A 17,500-nucleotide genomic window follows, 5' to 3' on the forward strand; every position below is an offset into this window, starting at 1 on the left:
CACACACACACACCAGTTAGAGACAGACAAATAGAGACAGAGATAGCAGAGAGAGACATGAGAATGACACAGAGATAGAGGCAGAGAGAGAGAAAGTGTCAAACCTATTTTCAAACAGAGATAGAGGCAGAGAGAAAAAAAGTGTCAAACCTATTTTCAAACAGAGGTAGAGCCAGAGACAGAAAAAGTGTCAAACCTATTTTCAAACAGAAATAGAGCCAGAGAGAGAAAAAAGTGTCAAACCAATTTTCAAACAGAAATAGAGCCAGAGACAGAAAAAGTGTCAAACCTATTTTCAAACAGAGATAGAGCCACAGAGAGAGAGAAAGTGTCAAACCTATTTTCAAACAGAGATAGAGCCACAGAGAGAGAGAAAGTGTCAAACCTATTTTCAAACAGAGATAGAGGCAGAGAGAAAAAAAGTGTCAAACCTATTTTCAAACAGAGATAGAGCCAGAGAGAGAAAAAGTGTCAAACCTATTTTCAAACAGATATAGAGTCAGAGAGAAAAAAAAAGTGTCAAACCTATTTTCAAACAGAGATAGAGCCAGAGAGAGAGAAAGTGTCAAACCTATTTTCAAACAGAGATAGAGGCAGAGAGAGAGAAAGTGTCAAACCTATTTTCAAACAGAGATAGAGCCACAGAGAGAAAAAAAGTGTCAAACCTATTTTCAAACAGAGATAGAGCCAGAGAGAGAGAGAGAAAGTGTCAAACCTATTTTCAAACAGAGATAGAGCCAGAGACAGAAAAAGTGTCAAACCTATTTTCAAACAGAGATAGAGGCAGAGAGAGAGAAAGTGTCAAACCTATTTTCAAACAGAGATAGAGCCAGAGAGAGAGAAAGTGTCAAACCTATTTTCAAACAGAGATAGAGCCAGAGAGAGAGAAAGTGTCAAACCTATTTTCAAACAGAGATAGAGCCAGAGAGAGAGAAAGTGTCAAACCTATTTTCAAACAGAGATAGAGGCAGAGAGAGAGAAAGTGTCAAACCTATTTTCAAACAGAGATAGAGCCAGAGAGAGAGAAAGTGTCAAACCTATTTTCAAACAGAGATAGAGGCACAGAGAGAGAGAAAGTGTCAAACCTATTTTCAAACAGAGATAGAGCCACAGAGAGAGAGAAAGTGTCAAACCTATTTTCAAACAGAGATAGAGCCAGAGAGAGAGAGAGAAAGTGTCAAACCTATTTTCAAACAGAGATAGAGCCAGAGACAGAAAAAGTGTCAAACCTATTTTCAAACAGAGATAGAGCCAGAGAGAGAGAGAAAGTGTCAAACCTATTTTCAAACAGAGATAGAGGCAGAGAGAAAAAAAGTGTCAAACCTATTTTCAAACAGAGATAGAGCCAGAGAGAGAAAAAGTGTCAAACCTATTTTCAAACAGAGATAGAGGCAGAGAGAGAGAAAGTGTCAAACCTATTTTCAAACAGAGATAGAGCCAGAGAGAGAGAAAGTGTCAAACCTATTTTCAAACAGAGATAGAGGCAGAGAGAGAGAGAGAAAGTGTCAAACCTATTTTCAAACAGAGATAGAGACAGAGACAGAAAAAGTGTCAAACCTATTTTCAAACAGAGATAGAGGCAGAGAGAGAGAAAGTGTCAAACCTATTTTCAAACAGAGATAGAGGCAGAGAGAGAGAAAATGTCAAACCTATTTTCAAACAGAGATAGAGGCAGAGAGAGAGAAAGTGTCAAACCTATTTTCAAACAGAGATAGAGGCAGAGAGAGAGAAAATGTCAAACCTATTTTCAAACAGAGATAGAGGCAGAGAGAGAGAAAGTGTCAAACCTATTTACTGACTGTGCTCTTAAAACAGTTATATAAAGCCGAGTGATTTATAGCGGGGAAAAAAGGTTTACAGACATAATATATAAAAATTGAAAAGATAGATAAAAGTTGTTGAAAAGATTACCCTGATTCATCTCTGTTGGTTTACAGACATATGATATATAAAAATTTATAAAAGAAACAGACAGATATAAAGTTGTTGAAAAAGGTCACGCTCCATCGCCTCTCTGCGGAACAGGGCAGCGGAGGAGGGCAGCAAAGGCCAGACCAAGGTCAGCGTGTCAAAGGTCGGGCAGCCCCAGCTTCAGCTCGGTGGTCAGCGGGCGGGCGTGCCTCACGCCTTCCTCCCTCCAGGATCTCCGGAGGGACTCCTCCTCCCCCAGTGCCTTCAGCTCCCCCACACCCTCCCTCCGGTCAGTTTGGTCTGTCGCCACTGTTTCTGACTGCTTGGTGGGTGGTGGTGGGGGTGGTGGTGTTGGGGGGGAGGGTGAGGGGGTGGGTGGTGGTGGTGGTGGGTGGTGGTGGTGTTGGCGATGGTGGGGGTAGTAGTAATGGTGGTGGAGATTTTGATGGTAGTGGTGGTTGGTGGTGGTGGTGAGGTAGAGGGTGGTGGTGGTGGTGGTTGTGGTGGTGGTGAGGGTGGGGGTGTGGTAGAGGGTGGGGGTGGTGAGGGTGGGGGTGTGGTAGAGGGTGGTGAGGGTGGGGGTGTGGTAGAGGGTGGGGGTGTGGTAGAGGGTGGGGGGTGGTGAGGGTGGAGGTGTGGTAGAGGGTGGTGGTGGTAGAGGGTGGTGGTGGTAGAGGGTAGGGGTGTGGTAGAGGGTGGTGGTGGTGGTGATGGTGGGGGTGTGGTGGTGGTGAGGGTGGGGGTGTGGTAGAGGGTGGTGGTGGTGGTGAGGGTGGGGGTGTGGTGGTGGTGAGGGTAGGGGTGTGGTAGAGGGTGGTGGTGGTGGTGAGGGTGGGGGTGTGGTGGTGGTGAGGGTGGGGGTAGTAGTAATGATGGTGGAGATTTTGATGGTAGTGGTGGTTGGTGATGGTGGTGGTGAGGGGGGTATGGGTGGTGGTGGGTGGTGGTGGTGTTGGCGATGGTGGGGGTAGTAGTAATGGTGGTGGAGATTTTGATGGTAGTGGTGGTTGGTGATGGTGGTGGTGGTGAGGTAGAAATTGGTGGTGGTGGTGGTTGTGGTGAGGGTGGTGGGGGTGTGGTGGAGGGTGGTGGTGGTGGTGAGGGTGGGGGTGTGGTGGTGGTGAGGGTAGGGGTGTGGTAGAGGGTGGTGGTGGTGGTGAGGGTGGGGGTGTGGTGGTGGTGAGGGTGGGGGTGTGGTAGAGGGTGGTGGTGGTGGTGAGGGTGGGGGTAGTAGTAATGATGGTGGAGATTTTGATGGTAGTGGTGGTTGGTGATGGTGGTGGTGAGGGGGGTATGGGTGGTGGTGGGTGGTGGTGGTGTTGGCGATGGTGGGGGTAGTAGTAATGGTGGTGGAGATTTTGATGGTAGTGGTGGTTGGTGATGGTGGTGGTGGTGAGGTAGAAATTGGTGGTGGTGGTGGTTGTGGTGAGGGTGGTGGGGGTGTGGTGGTGGTGAGGGTGGAGGTGTGGTAGAGGGTGGTGGTGGGTGGTGGTGAGGGTGGGGGTGTGGTAGAGGGTGATGGTGGTGAGGGTGAGGGTGGTGGTGGTGAGGGTGGGGGGGTGGTAGAGGGTGGGGGTGTGGTAGAGGGTGGTGGTGGTGGTGTGGTGGTGGTGGTGAGGGTGTGGGTGTGGTAGAGGGTGGGGGTGTGGTAGAGGGTGGTGAGGGTGGGGGTGTGGTAGAGGGTGGTGGTGGTGGTGAGGGTGGTGGTTGTGGTGGTGGTGAGGGTGGGGGTGTGGTAGAGGGTGGTGGTGGTGGTGGTGATGGTGGGGGTAGTAGTAATGATGGTGGATATTTTGATGGTAGTGATGGTTGGTGATGGTGGTGGTGAGGGGGGTATGGGTGTTGGTGGTGGTGGGGGGGGGGGGTGTTGGCGATGGTGGGGGTAGTAGTAATGGTGGTGGAGATTTTGATGGTAGTGGTGGTTGGTGATGGTGGTGGTGGTGGTTGTGGTGAGGGTGGGGGTGTGGTGGCGGTGAGGGTGGAGGTGTGGTAGAGGGTGGTGGTGGTGAGGGTGGGGGTGTGGTAGAGGGTGGTGAGGGTGGGGGTGTGGTAGAGGGTGGGGGTGTGGTAGAGGGTGGTGGTGGTGAGGGTGGGGGTGTGGTAGAGGGTGGTGGTGGTGGTGATGGTGGGGGTAGAAGTAATGGTGGTGGAGATTTTGATGGTAGTGATGTAAGTGGTGGTTGGTGATGGTGGTGGTGAGGGGGGTATGGGTGTTGGTGGTGGTGGTTGTGGTGGTGGTGAGGGTGGGGGTGGTAATGGTAGTGGTGGGGTAGAGGGTGGTGGTGGGGGTAGTAGTAATGGTGGTGGAGATTTTGATGGCAGTGGTGGATTGTGATGGTGGTGGTGAGGTACGGGGTGGTGGTTGTGGTGGTTGTGATGGTGGTTGGTGATAAGTGTGATGGTGGTTGTGATGGTAGGGGTGGTTGGTGATAATGGTGGTGGTAGTTGTGATGGAGGTTGTGATGGTGGTGGTGGTTGGTGATGGTGGTAGTGGTGGTGGTGGGAGTAATGATGGTGGTAGTGGTGGTGATGGTGGTAATGGTGGTGGTGATTTTGATGGTGGTGGTGGGAGTGGTGATGGTGGTGGTGGAGGTAGTAGTCATGATGATGGTGGTGGTGGTGGTGTTGATATTGGTAGTAGTGGTGATGGGGGTGGTGATGGCAGGGGGTGTTAGTGGTGTTGGTGGTGGTAGTGGTTGTGGTGATGGTGGAGATGATGGTGGTTGTGGTAATGTGATGTCATGTTGTCATCATGTCTAAAACCTGGCTGATGTCAGTTTCACTTTCATGGTGTCAAATCACCGCAGACTGATATATATATATATATATATATATATATATATATATATATATATATATATATATATATATATATATATATATGTTTCACCATATCTGCGGTAAATTCTAATGTCATGTTTTCATCATGTCTTCTTCTTCTTCTGCGTTCGTGGGCTGCAACTCCCACGTTCACTCGTATGCACACGAGTGGGCTTTTACGTGTATGACCGTTTTTACCCTGCCATATAGGCAGCCATACTCCGCTTTCGGCGGTGTGCATGCTGGGAATGTTCTTGTTTCTATAACCCACCGAACGCTGACATGGATTACAGGATCTTTAATGTGCGTATTTGATCTTCTGCTTCCATATACACACGAAGGGGGTTCAGGCACTAGCAGGTCTGCACATATGTTGACCTGGGAGATAGTAAAAATCTCCACCCTTTACCCACCAGGCGCCGTCACCGTGATTCGAACCCGGGACCCTCAGATTGAAAGTCCAACGCTTTAACCACTCGGCTATTGCACCTGTCGTTGTCATCATGTCCAAACATGGTATCAGTTTAAGTTTCATGTGCAGGCTGATTCATATTATATATTTCACAGCATTTGCTGTGGAATACAGTGTTATATTGTTGCTGTGTCTGAACATGATGTCAGTTTCACTTTCAGGGACAAGGTGTTAGATTTGGGGGGGGGGAACTGATCCCAACATGATAGTCATGTCCAACTATGACCCATCAGAACAGCTGAGGAGGCAACTGCTGTCTCGACTATTTGGGCCACAATTTGATTATAGTGGAGAGTGTCTTGCCCAAGTTACATCCCCACTCTCTCGGCCAAGGGGGGTTGAGATGGTCCCCAAAAGGTCGACTAGCCCCCAAGTACTAAGAGCCGGTGCAGTCTTGCCTCTTAGTTTAAGAGTCATTGTCCTTCGCAAAAGATTAAGCTGTAAAGATTACCCATTGCAGTGGAGAAACCATTGATCATACAGCTCTCACTGTGCTGTTGGACCAGCTGTAGACTTATGCCAATCTGTGATATAATCTGAGTGTTGGGCCTGATATATATATATATATAAATGGATACACACACACACACATTACACCACCGTAAAACGTGATGCCGTGTTGTTGTCAGGGTTCACAGTGCTGGCAGTCAGGGGAGACGATCATTGGGCAGGATGTACGTCTCTCCCATCGGCGCCACCCCTCGCCCCAACTCCCACGTCAAGTCGCCCTTCAAACACAGCGTCAGACCCCCCACCCAGGTAGGGGCCCTCGCCTGAAACCTGGCGTTAGTGGTAATGATGAGGATGATAATGACAGTGATAATGGTGATGATAATGATTATGATGATAATAATAATGTTGATGATGATAGTGGTAATGATAATGATAATAGCAGCAGCAGCAGCAGCAGCAGCAACAACAACAGCAACAATGATAAAACTAATTATTCTTCTTCCTCTGCGTTTGTGAGCTGCAACTTGCACGCTCACTCGTATGTACACGGGTGGGCGTTTACGTGCATGACCGTTTTTACCCCGCCTTTTAGGCAGCCATACTCCATTTTCAGGGATAGTAAAGCTAATAATAGTAAGAAGACAAAGAAGAAGAAATAAAATGATAATGATGTTACTACTGCTACTTCTACTACTACTACTACTACTCCTGCTACCACTACTGAGAATAGTAGATAATAATGATAAGATAAGAACAGACATGACAGAATTGTGATCTGTGACGATTATAGATAAAGACTGGTTTGATTATTTTACGTCTATGCCCTGAACAGGGCATGCACTACACAGTTCTAACTTAAGTCATAAGCATGGTGTTGATAAAAATACATGGGGAAAAATGAACATTACACACACACACACACACACACACACACACACACACACACACACACACACACACACACACACACACACACATTATTAAAAGGCATCTGTCGTACATATGATGATACAGACACCATGTCAAGAGCTGAGCTACACACACACACACACACAATCACACACACACACACACACACATACACACACACACACACACGCACACACACATATACACAAATACACACACACAAACACACACACACACACACACACACAAACACACACACACACACAAGCACACTCCACACTACCCACCATCCTGACGTTCAACACAGATTTAAAAAAAAAAAAAAAATTTGCATGGGCGATGCAGGCATCGTGCCAAGAACCCAGCCGAGACCTGAAAGAGAGAACAGCGATGGCCACGCACCAGATGCACCGAGTTCTGACCAGCGGCCGGGCCAACGGTGCCGGACCCAAGCGGCGTGGCAAGCTGCAGCAGAAGGGGCGCTTAATGCCGCTGTACCCCGTCGCTGTGTTGGGCCCGTCCATCTCTCAGTGCCGTGGAATTCTGGCAGGTCTGTGTGTGTGTGTGTGTGGTTGTAGGGGGTTGGGGGGGGGAAGGGGGGGGGAGGGGTGTGGTGGTGGATGTGTGTGTGGGGGGGGTAGTGGGTGGACAGGTGGGGTGGGTGGGTGGGTGTGTTGGAGGGAGGTGGTGACAGCAGGGAGGTCTGTGTATGTGTTGGGGGGGAATGGGGGGGGGGGTCTGTATGTTGTGTGTATGTGTGTGGAGTTGATGGGGTTAATTGTGTATTGTGTGTTTGTTGTGTGTGTGTGTGTGTGTGGCAGGGGATGTCTGTGTGTTATGTATGTGTGTGTTTGTGTGTGTGGGGGGGGGGTGCAGGGGGGTGTCTGTGTGTGTGTGTGTTGTGTTGTGTTGTGTTTCGTATGTGTTGGTGGGGTATCTCTGTGTGTGTATGTGTGGAGGTGATTTGGTTAATTGTGTTTGTGTGTTGCGGGGTGTGTGAAGAGGTGACGGGGTTAAATGTGTGAGTGTGTGTTTTGTGTGTGTGTATGGCGGGGGATGTCTGTGTGTTATGTTTATGTGTGTGTGTGTTGGGGGGGGGGGGGGCAGTGTCTTTGTGAGTATGGAGGTGATGGGGTTAATTGTGTGTGTGTGGCAGCGGATGTCTGTGTGTTACGTATGTGTTGTGTGTGTTGGGAGGTGTGTGTGTGTTGGGGGGGGGGTGTCTGTGTGAGTGTGGAGGTGATGGGGTTAATTATGTTTGTTTGTGTATGTGATGTGGAGGTGAGGGGGAGGGTGTCTGTGTCTGTGGGGGTGTCTGTGTGTTATGTGGGGGGGGGAAGTGGAGGGGTGTCTGTGTTATGTGGGGGGTGGGGAGGAGGAAGCGGGCGATGTGGGGGGGGGGGGGGTGTCTGTGGGGGTGTCTGTGTGTTATGTGGGGGTGGGTGTCTGTGGGGGTGTCTGTGTGTTATGTGGGGGTGGGGGGGAGGAAGCGGGGGATGTGTGGGGGGGGGTGTCTGTGTGTTATGGGGGGGAGGGTTGGGGGGGAGGAAGCGGGGGATGTGGGGGGGGGGGTGTCTGTGTGTTATGTGTGGGGGGGGGGGGGGCGGTTGGGGGGAGGAAGTGGGGGATGTGGGGGGGTGTCTGTGTTATGTGGGCGGCGGGGGGGGGGGGGGGGGGGGGGTTGGGGGGGAGGAAGCGGGGGATGTGGGGGGGTGTCTGTGTGTTATGTGGGGGGGGGGTGGTTGGGGGGGAGGATGTGGGGGGGTGTCTGTGTGTTATGTGGGGGGGGGGGGGGGTTGGGGGGGGAGGAAGCGGGGGATGTGGGGGGGTGTCTGTGTGTTATGTGGGGGGGGAGTTGGGGGGGAGGAAGCAGGGGATGTGGGGGGGGGGTCTGTGTGTTATGTGGGGGGGGGGGTTGGGGGGGGAGGATGTGGGGGGGTGTCTGTGTGTTATGTGGGGGGGGGGGGGGTTGGGGGGGCAGGAAGCGGGGGATGTGGGGGTTGGTCTGTGTGTTATGTGGGGGGGGGGAGGAAGCAGGGGGGGGGGGGTTGGGGGGGGAGGAAGCGGAGGATGTGGGGGGGTGTCTGTGTGTGGGGGGTGGGGAGGAGGAAGCGGGCGATGTGGGGGGGGGGGGGGTGTCTGTGGGGGTGTCTGTGTGTTATGTGGGGGTGGGTGTCTGTGTGTTATGTGGGGGTGGGGGGGGAGGAAGCGGGGGATGTGTGGGGGGGGGTGTCTGTGTGTTATGGGGGGGAGGGTTGGGGGGGAGGAAGCGGGGGATGTGGGGGGGGGTGTCTGTGTGTTATGTGTGGGGGGGGGGGGGCGGTTGGGGGGAGGAAGTGGGGGATGTGGGGGGGTGTCTGTGTTATGTGGGCGGCGGGGGGGGGGGGGGGTTGGGGGGGAGGAAGCAGGGGATGTGGGGGGGTGTCTGTGTGTTATGTGGGGGGGGGGGGGGGGTGGTTGGGGGGGAGGATGTGGGGGATGTGGGGGGGGGTCTGTGTGTTATGTGGGGGGGGGGTTGGGGGGGAGGATGTGGGGGGGGTGTCTGTGTGTTATGTGGGGGGGGGGGGGTTGGGGGGCAGGAAGCGGGGGATGTGGGGGGGTGTCTGTGTGTTATGTGGGGGGGGGGAGGAAGCAGGGGGGGGGGGGTTGGGGGGGAGGAAGCGGAGGATGTGGGGGGGGTGTCTGTGTGTTATGTGGGGGGGGGGGGTTGGGGGGGAGGAAGCGGGGGATGTGGGGGGGTGTCTGTGTGTTATGTGGGGGGGGAGTTGGGGGGAGGAAGCAGGGGGGGGGGGTTGGGGGGGAGGAAGCGGGGGATGTGGGGGGGTGTCTGTGTGTTATGTGGGGGGGGGGGGAGTTGGGGGGGAGGAAGCAGGGGGGGGGTTGGGGGGGAGGAAGCGGGGGATGTGGGGGGTGTCTGTGTGTTATGGGGGGGGGGGGGGTTGGGGGGGAGGAAGCGGGGGATGTGGGGGGGTGTCTGTGTGTTATGTGGGGGGGGAGTTGGGGGGGAGGAAGCAGGGGGGGGGAGGAAGCGGGGGATGTGCGAGGGTGTCTGTGTGTTATGTGGGGGGGGGGGGGGGAGGAAGCGGGGGATGTGGGGGGGTGTCTGTGTGTTATGTGGGTGGGGGGGGTTGGGGGGAGGAAGCAGGGGGGGGGGGTTGGGGGGGGAGGAAGCGGCGGGTGTGGAGGGGGTGTCTGTGTGTTATGTGGGGGGGGGGGGGGGGGTTGGGGGGGAGGAAGCGGGGGATGTAGGGGGGGGGTGTCTGTGGGGGTGTCTGTGTGTTATGTGGGGGGGGGGGGGCTGGGGGGAGGAAGCAAGGGGGGGGGTTGGGGGGGAGGAAGCGGGGGGTGTGGAGGGGGTGTCTGTGTGTGGTGGTGATGGGGGCTGATTGTGGTGGATGGAGGGGCACTGAGTGGAAGGGGGTTGGGATGGGGAATGTTTGTGTGTGAGTGTGGTGGGGGGAGGGGGAGAGTATGGGCTGTAGGGTGGAGAGGAGGGAGTGTCTGTGTGTGTTGTGCGTGTGTGGGTGTGTTTGTGTGTTGTGTTTGTGTGTGTGTGTGTGTAGTGTGCGTGTTGTAGGTATGTGTGTTGATTTCTTTTTATTTTATGGACTGAGTGAAATGGAGGTAAACTGGGGTTTTTTTAAATGCTGTGCTGACTTACTTGCTTTTAACTCGACATTGCGGAGTTTTCTTCGCCTGTCAGGCAGACAGTCTTTTGAAACGGCCCCTTGCAGGTTAGCAATAAACAATACGAATTGATTTGATTTGATTTGACCCCCCCCCCCCCCCCCCCCCCCCCCCCCACTCCAGACACCAGGACATACACCCCAAGCCCCAGCCGCTTGCTGCAGTATCGTCGAAACATCCAGTCAGGTGACCTTCACCTTGATGAAAGTGCCGATCACCTGTCTGGCGGATACGAGTCGATGCATCGCGTCTCCGCTGCTTCCAGCCTGGAAGAACTGGCGGGGATGAACAGGGACGAGGAGGAGGAGGAGGAAGATTTCCAAGCAGAAATTGCCGCATTGGAGGAGGAAGCCATGAGAGAGTGAGTTGCTGAGTTGTGTGATTGAAGAGATGTCGCCCTATTTTGTTACGCTCGGTTGCAGTTTGTTGCGACTTTGTGCCAACGTCAAAATTGTTTCGACGAGTTCAGTTTCGACTCCATAGCATGGTCACATGTTACCCAGACGTTCTCTAGACCACTCGATCACAAGGCCAGGGCAGTCGCTAACTAACCTTGGTCTCACGTGATGATGCTCAGCTAATTGCATGCGTGTTTTTACATTGAAACAGCATTGAGTGGACCAGTCAGCTTAATCATGGTAGTTACACCATGTTGCAGGTAGGCGCAAGTGTTGCTTTGTGGATAATATGTATTTTTGCCGATGTGGCTTGGAGTCCAAGTGTTCCTTCCAAAATCAGAATGTTTACACCCAATTTCCTGATTGTTCCAACAAACACTCGACAGGGGTTGGCATCTCTGGTGATTGTGTGTGTTCAGCTCAAGGAGGCGTCGTTGCATTTGGACAGATCCATCTACGCTACACCGCATCTGTTGAGCAGATGCCTGACTGGTGGGGTAACCCAACACGCACTTTGTCATGCTTTGAGGGAAAATAAGATGATAATAAAATATATAAAAAAAGAAAGAAAATAAAGTAAAAAGATAAATAAATGATTTTAAACAATAATGATGATAATTAAAGTAATTATGATGATAATAATAATAATAATGATAAAATGAATGAATGAATAAATAAATAGATAAAAATAAATGAATAAATCAGTGAATACATTAATAAATGAATGAATGAATGAATAGATAATAGAAATAGATAAATAAGTAAATGAATGAGATGAAAATAGAAATAAAAAATTATGATGAATTTTAAGTGTGTGTGTGTGTGTGTAAAGAACAATACACTAGTTTGTTGTATGATGATAACAATAATAATGATTACGATAACAGTAATTATGATGATGTGATGATGATGTGATGATGATAATAATAGTAATAGTAATCATTTTAAAAAATGATAACAGTGATGTTCATGATAATAATGATAATGATAGTGCATTTACATATTTTTATATGTTTTTAATTTTCTTATTATTTATTTGTTGGGGGTTTTTTTGTTTGTTTTTTAATTCAAATATTCATTTACCTCTCTTTTTCTTTTTTCTCAAGGCCTGACTAAGTGCGTCGGGTTACGCTGCTGGTCAGGCAGCTGGGCAGATGTGGTGTAGCGTATATGGATTTACCCGAACGCAGTGACGCCTCCTTGAGCTACTGATACTGATACTGCATTTATATAGCGCTCTCAAACCTCTGGCTGGGTCTTACAATAACACACCAGTCAGACACGAAGCACGCAAGAACACACACACACACACACACACACACACACACACACACACACATACTGACAGAGACACACAAACACACACACAGATACGCACCACCACCCACCCCTGCCACACACACACACGCACGCACGCACGCATGCACACACGCATGTAAGAAACAGATGCGGATCCTTGAAAAATGTGAGTTTAGCACTGTGATGGACTGAATCTGATTTCCAGATTTTCACAGCTGTCAGGAGGTAAAAAGTTGAAAAAAAAAAAAAAAATATATATATATATAAAGCTCTCCCTTGACTTTATTCTTTGTTCCCCCCCCCCCCTCAGGGAGGAGAGAATGATGATGAATGCCTACCACAGCTCTCCACACCCCCCTGCAACAGAGCAGACTGGAACCGCCGACACAGCGCACGCAGGTAAAAATTTCTCATCATGACACAACCGTCTGTTACTGTCACTGTCTCCCTGTCATTGGTCCTAAAACCTGGTTTGGTTGGGGGTGGGTGGGTGTGTGTGTGTGTGTGAAGGGGGCTGGAAGGGGTGGAGGGCCACTGCACTGCTGAACGAATATCACGGACATTCTCCATTTCTGGCGGTTGTGGGATAGGCAGAGACGCCAACTGTTACGATTTTGCTGTATTTTGTTACGCTCGATCGCAGTTTGTTCCGACGTTACACCAACCTCAGAATTGTTCCAATAAGTTCACTTTCGACTACCTTCCTGTCGTAACATTACCCAGACGCTCCAGACCTATCGATCACGAGGCCAGGGCAGTCACTAATAACTGTGGTCTCGCGTGATAACGCTTAGCTAATCACGTGCGTGTTTACATTGAAACAGCATGGAATGAACCAGTCAGCTTATTCGTTTGTCCCGAACGAGAGAGAACGTAACTAAATCAAGTTGCGTCTCGGTCAAACAGCATCAGTTCCTGGTGGATTAAGCTTGTAGATGAAATGTACGTTTGCTGATGGGGCTAGGAGTCCCAGTGTTCCTACCAAAATCAGAATGTTCCTATCTTCTTCTTCTTCTACTTCTTCTTCTTCTGTGTTCGTGGGCTGCAACTCGTATATACGTGAGTGGGCTTTTACGTGTATGACCGTTTTTATTTTAACCCGCCATGTAGGCAGCCATACTCTGCTTTCGGGGGTGTGCATGCTGGGTATGTTCTTGTTTCCATAACCCACCGAATGCTGACGTGGATTACAGGATCTTTAACGTGCGTATTTGATCTTCTGCTTGCCGTATACACATGAAGGGGGCTCAGGCACTGGCAGGTCTGCACATATGTTGACCTGGGAGATCGTAAAAATCTCCACCCTTTACCCACCAGGCGCCGTCACCGTGATTCGAACCCGGGACCATCAGATTGAAAGTCCAACGCTTTAACCGCTCGGCTATTGCGCCAGTCAAAATGTTCCTACCAAAGTTCCTGATTGTTCTTACAAACACTTGACAGGGGTTGGCATCTCTGGTGATTGTGTGTTCAGTTCAGTTCAGTTCAGTTCAATTGCTCAAGGAGGCATCGTTAGCATCTCTCTGTCCGCTCAGCGATCATGACACACGCAAAATGCTGGGGTAAAAACTTCTCATGACACGACGCGTGCAGGTAAAATTCCTTGCGATGACACACCTCTTGCAGGTAAAATTCTTTATATATACGACACATTTTTTTTTTTTTTATGAAGGTAAAGTTCTTTATATCATGTAACACCTCATGCAGGTAAAATTCTTTGTCATGACACGCTTCTTGCAGGGTTTTTTTGGGGGGTTTTTTTTTGTATATGACACAATTCTTTATGTAGATAAAATTCTTTATCATGTAACACCTCATGCAGGTAAAATTCATCGTCATGACACACCTCATTCAGGTACAATTCTTTGTCATGACACACCTCATGCAGGTAGAATTCCTTGTGATGACACACCTCATGCAGGTAGAATTCCTTGTCATGACACACATCCTGAAGGTAAAATTCCTTGTCATGACACACCTCATGCAGGTAGAATTCCTTGTCATGACACACCTTATACAGGTAAAATTCATCGTCATGACACACCTCATGCAGGTAAAATTTGTCATCATGACACACCTGATGCAGGTAGAATTCCTTGTCATGACACACCTCATGCAGGTAAAATTTGTCATCATGACACACCTGATGCAGGTAGAATTCTTAGTCATGACACATCTCATGCAGGTAAAATTCCTTGTCATGACACACCTCATGCAGGTAGAATTCCTTGTCATTACACTCCTCATGCAGGTAGAATTCCTTGTCATTACACACCTCATGCAGGTAAAATTCCTTGTCACGACATACTTCAAGTGGGTAAAAGTTCCTCGTCATGACACACCTCATGCAAATAAAATCCCTTGTCATGACACACCTCAAGCGGATAAAATCCCTTGTCATGACACACCTCAAGCAGGTGAAGTTCCTTGTCATGACACACCTCAAGCGGATAAAAACCCTCGTCATGACACACCTCATGTGGATAAAACCCCTCGTCATGACACACCTCATGTGGATAAAAACCCTCGTCATGACACACCTCATGCAAATAAAATCCCTTGTCATGACACACCTCAAGCGGATAAAATCCCTTGTCATGACACACCTCAAGCAGGTGAAGTTCCTTGTCATGACACACCTCAAGCAGGTGAAATTCCTTTCCATGACACATATCTGGCAGGTACAGTTCCTTGTCATGACACACCTCAAGGAGATAAATTTGCTTGTGATGATCACAGTAAACAAGAAGAAAGAAAGGAGAAAAAACAACAAACAAAAACAACTCTCTTTTTTTTCAATACAAAGTTTAAGAAGAAATGAAAGTGACAAAATAAGATGACATTGGTGTGTAGTGAGGAACACAGCCAAATAAACAAAAAATATGTGTGTGTGTAGGTGTGTGTGTGCGTGTGTGTGTGTGTGTCTGTTTTTTTGTATTTGTATTTGTATTTCTTTTTATCACAACAGATTTCTCTGTGTGAAATTCGGGCTGCTCTCCCCAGGGAGAGCGCATCGCCATACTACAGCGCCACCCTTTTTTTTTGTATTTTTTCCTGTGTGCAGTTTTATTTGTTTTTCATATTGATGTGGATTTTTCTACAGAATTTTGCCAGGAACAACCCTTTGTTGCCGTGGGTTCTTTTACGTGCGCTAAGTGCATGCTGCACACGGGACCTCGGTTTATCGTCTCATCCGAATGACTAGCGTCCAGACCACCACTCAAAGTCTAGTGGAGGGGGAGAAAATTTCGGGGGCTGTGTCGTGATTCGAACCAGCACGTTCAGATTCTCTCGCTTCCTAGGCGGACGCGTTACCTCTAGGCCATCACTCCTGTGTGTCTGATAGAGAGAGAGAGATGCACACCCAGCTTTACTCACACATTCTACGACATTGACCACGCCTTGTGTGACAGGTGAAAACGGCACAGCGGAGGCCGCCCCGCAAAACCTCACAGACCGAGGACGGAAGGCAGACGAAGAGGCGGTGATGGACGGGAACAGCAAGAAGGAGCCTCAACACACAGGTGGCTGCCCCTCAGCAGAAGTCAGCGGACAGGCCAGAGGAGGAACCGTGCCGGACACCACCAAGCTTTCAAAGAGCACGGGGAACAAGAAGGAGACCCTTCACACGAGCGGTGATAGAGGTAACAAGAACGTCGGTGACGCCCCTCGAGCGGGCCCTCCCACCACCACCTTAGCGAACAACAACAACGACAGCACCTGCCCCCGCAACGACAAAGTCCTCACCGGCAACGTTTTCAAAAACTCCAACTCCAGCTCCCAGGGGGATGCGATAAAACGACCGCAGAGCGCGAGCGTCCGCTACTCCGAGCCCGCCGTCTCATCCAAGTTGCCAGAGAGAGCACGGCCCAAAACGGCAGCCTCGGTGAAGGCTGTGCGCTTCGCGGACCTGACGGAGTCTTCGGACGGGACGCGGAGGTCGGTGTCACGGCCATCCTGCATGGCCGACGGCAAGACAGCCAGAGACAGAGAGGAGCAAGGAAGGCAGAGGAAGGGTGCAGGACAGAGCTGCAGGCCCACAGACCTCCACAGCAAGCAGCATCGTGATGATGACGATGGCGACGGTGGTGATGGTGACAAGGGTGGTGGGGGCGGGGGTGCGGAAAGAAGGCGGGTGGGAAGGGCATCGGCAGGGAGCGCAGCCAGCGGCAAAAGATCGGCAGGGGCGGGGGAACCCATAAGGGCTGCGCCACCATCCTCTCAACCGCAGCAGACTGATTGCGATGACGTTGACAACGTGGCGGATGTGGGTTCACGTGTTTCTGCTGGTCATCGGCAGCGAGAAGCAGAGACCTGTGACCCGATACGCAATTCTGGTCGTGCGACGAGAAGGGGTGGCGGTGCTGTCGTGAACCCCAGTCCCAGCGTGCCCGGCTCTCGCCGTCCTGTGAAGAGTGAGACGTCCATGACGGCCAGCAACGACACTGCCCCTGTTCGCCATGTTGCTTCCAAACCTGGCACTGCCTCGAATGGTACAGCTGCCTCAACCATTAACACTGCCTCAAACAGCAACACTGCCAAAAACACTCATTTTGAATCTGTTCCGACAAGTGCCCCATCGTCAGTGGCATCAAAACACAGCAGCGGTACAACAGCGCCCTCTTTTTCCGCTTCACTAATTCCTTCATCATCCACAGCCGTGACAACGCCTACAGTTTCAAATGCATCATCCCTGGTTGCTGGTGTGACCACGCCCACAGTTTCAGGCATGTCATTCACTGCTGAGACCACGCCCACAGACTGTGGGATGACCGTGTTCCATACAGCCACGGACCCATCCCTTCCAGCCACACCACCTTCTTCGAAGCCCTGGAGGCAGGAGAGTTCTGTGCCGGCGTCATGGCAGAGTCCCCCAGTCACCTGGTGGCCAAGCGTGGGTGAAGGGGTGTTGCCAGGATCTGTGCCGGACAGAGTCAACCTCTTGAAACTTCTGCTGGACGTGTCGGCACAGGTGAGCCCACCTTCAGGACAGGGGGCCAACTCAACAACTTCGCTCAATTCTCAAGACACTGCTGTTCACATGGCAGGTAAACCTGTCGGTCAGCACGTCGAACGGGAACCAGACCAGCTGCTGATGTTCAGACACGGCACCAGTGGTGCGGAGGGTGCGGGGTTCAGCTCCTCAGCTGAGGTGCTCTCACAGATGTTGGACAAGGATCTTGGTGGTGACGTTTTGGATGAGGAGAGAAGTCAGACGTGGCGCACCGTGCGTGACCAGCGCTCTGTGCCCAGGAAAGGCAGAGAAGAAAGAGGGAATGACGGTGTCGACAGAAGCGGCCGTGAAACCCGCCTCAACGAGGCACAGAGCAGCTCTAGCCAGGTCGCCAGCAGAAGACAGCCGTCACATGGACCCACAGACAGCACACAACAGTCACGATGGATCAGCGACTCAGACCCGTCATCACACAGCGCACAAGGACAAAAGGTCGAGAAAAGGAAGACTGTGTCAACGGTCACGCAAGCTGACCATGGCAGAAACCCTCGCATCGGAGTGTTTGCGTGTCAGCACAAGGACAGTCCGAGAAAGACT

General features: G+C 50.9%; 1 protein-coding gene across 1 annotated transcript in view; it reads left to right on the plus strand.

Moving 5' to 3' along the window:
- LOC143275904 (uncharacterized) overlaps nt 1-17,500 on the plus strand; it is a 42,641-nt gene that overhangs the window by 4,441 nt on the left and 20,700 nt on the right. The window contains exons 3-8 of the mRNA XM_076580229.1: nt 2,026-2,200; nt 5,833-5,962; nt 6,911-7,115; nt 10,376-10,613; nt 12,260-12,348; nt 15,363-17,500. The exon at nt 15,363-17,500 is cut by the window's right edge and continues 2,114 nt beyond it. Of these exons, the coding sequence (XP_076436344.1) occupies nt 2,026-2,200; nt 5,833-5,962; nt 6,911-7,115; nt 10,376-10,613; nt 12,260-12,348; nt 15,363-17,500 (2,975 nt within the window). The remainder of the gene's footprint in view (nt 1-2,025; nt 2,201-5,832; nt 5,963-6,910; nt 7,116-10,375; nt 10,614-12,259; nt 12,349-15,362) is intronic.

The sequence above is a fragment of the Babylonia areolata genome, chromosome 31 (assembly GCF_041734735.1).
Source record: "Babylonia areolata isolate BAREFJ2019XMU chromosome 31, ASM4173473v1, whole genome shotgun sequence".
Classification (NCBI taxonomy): domain Eukaryota; kingdom Metazoa; phylum Mollusca; class Gastropoda; order Neogastropoda; family Buccinidae; genus Babylonia; species Babylonia areolata.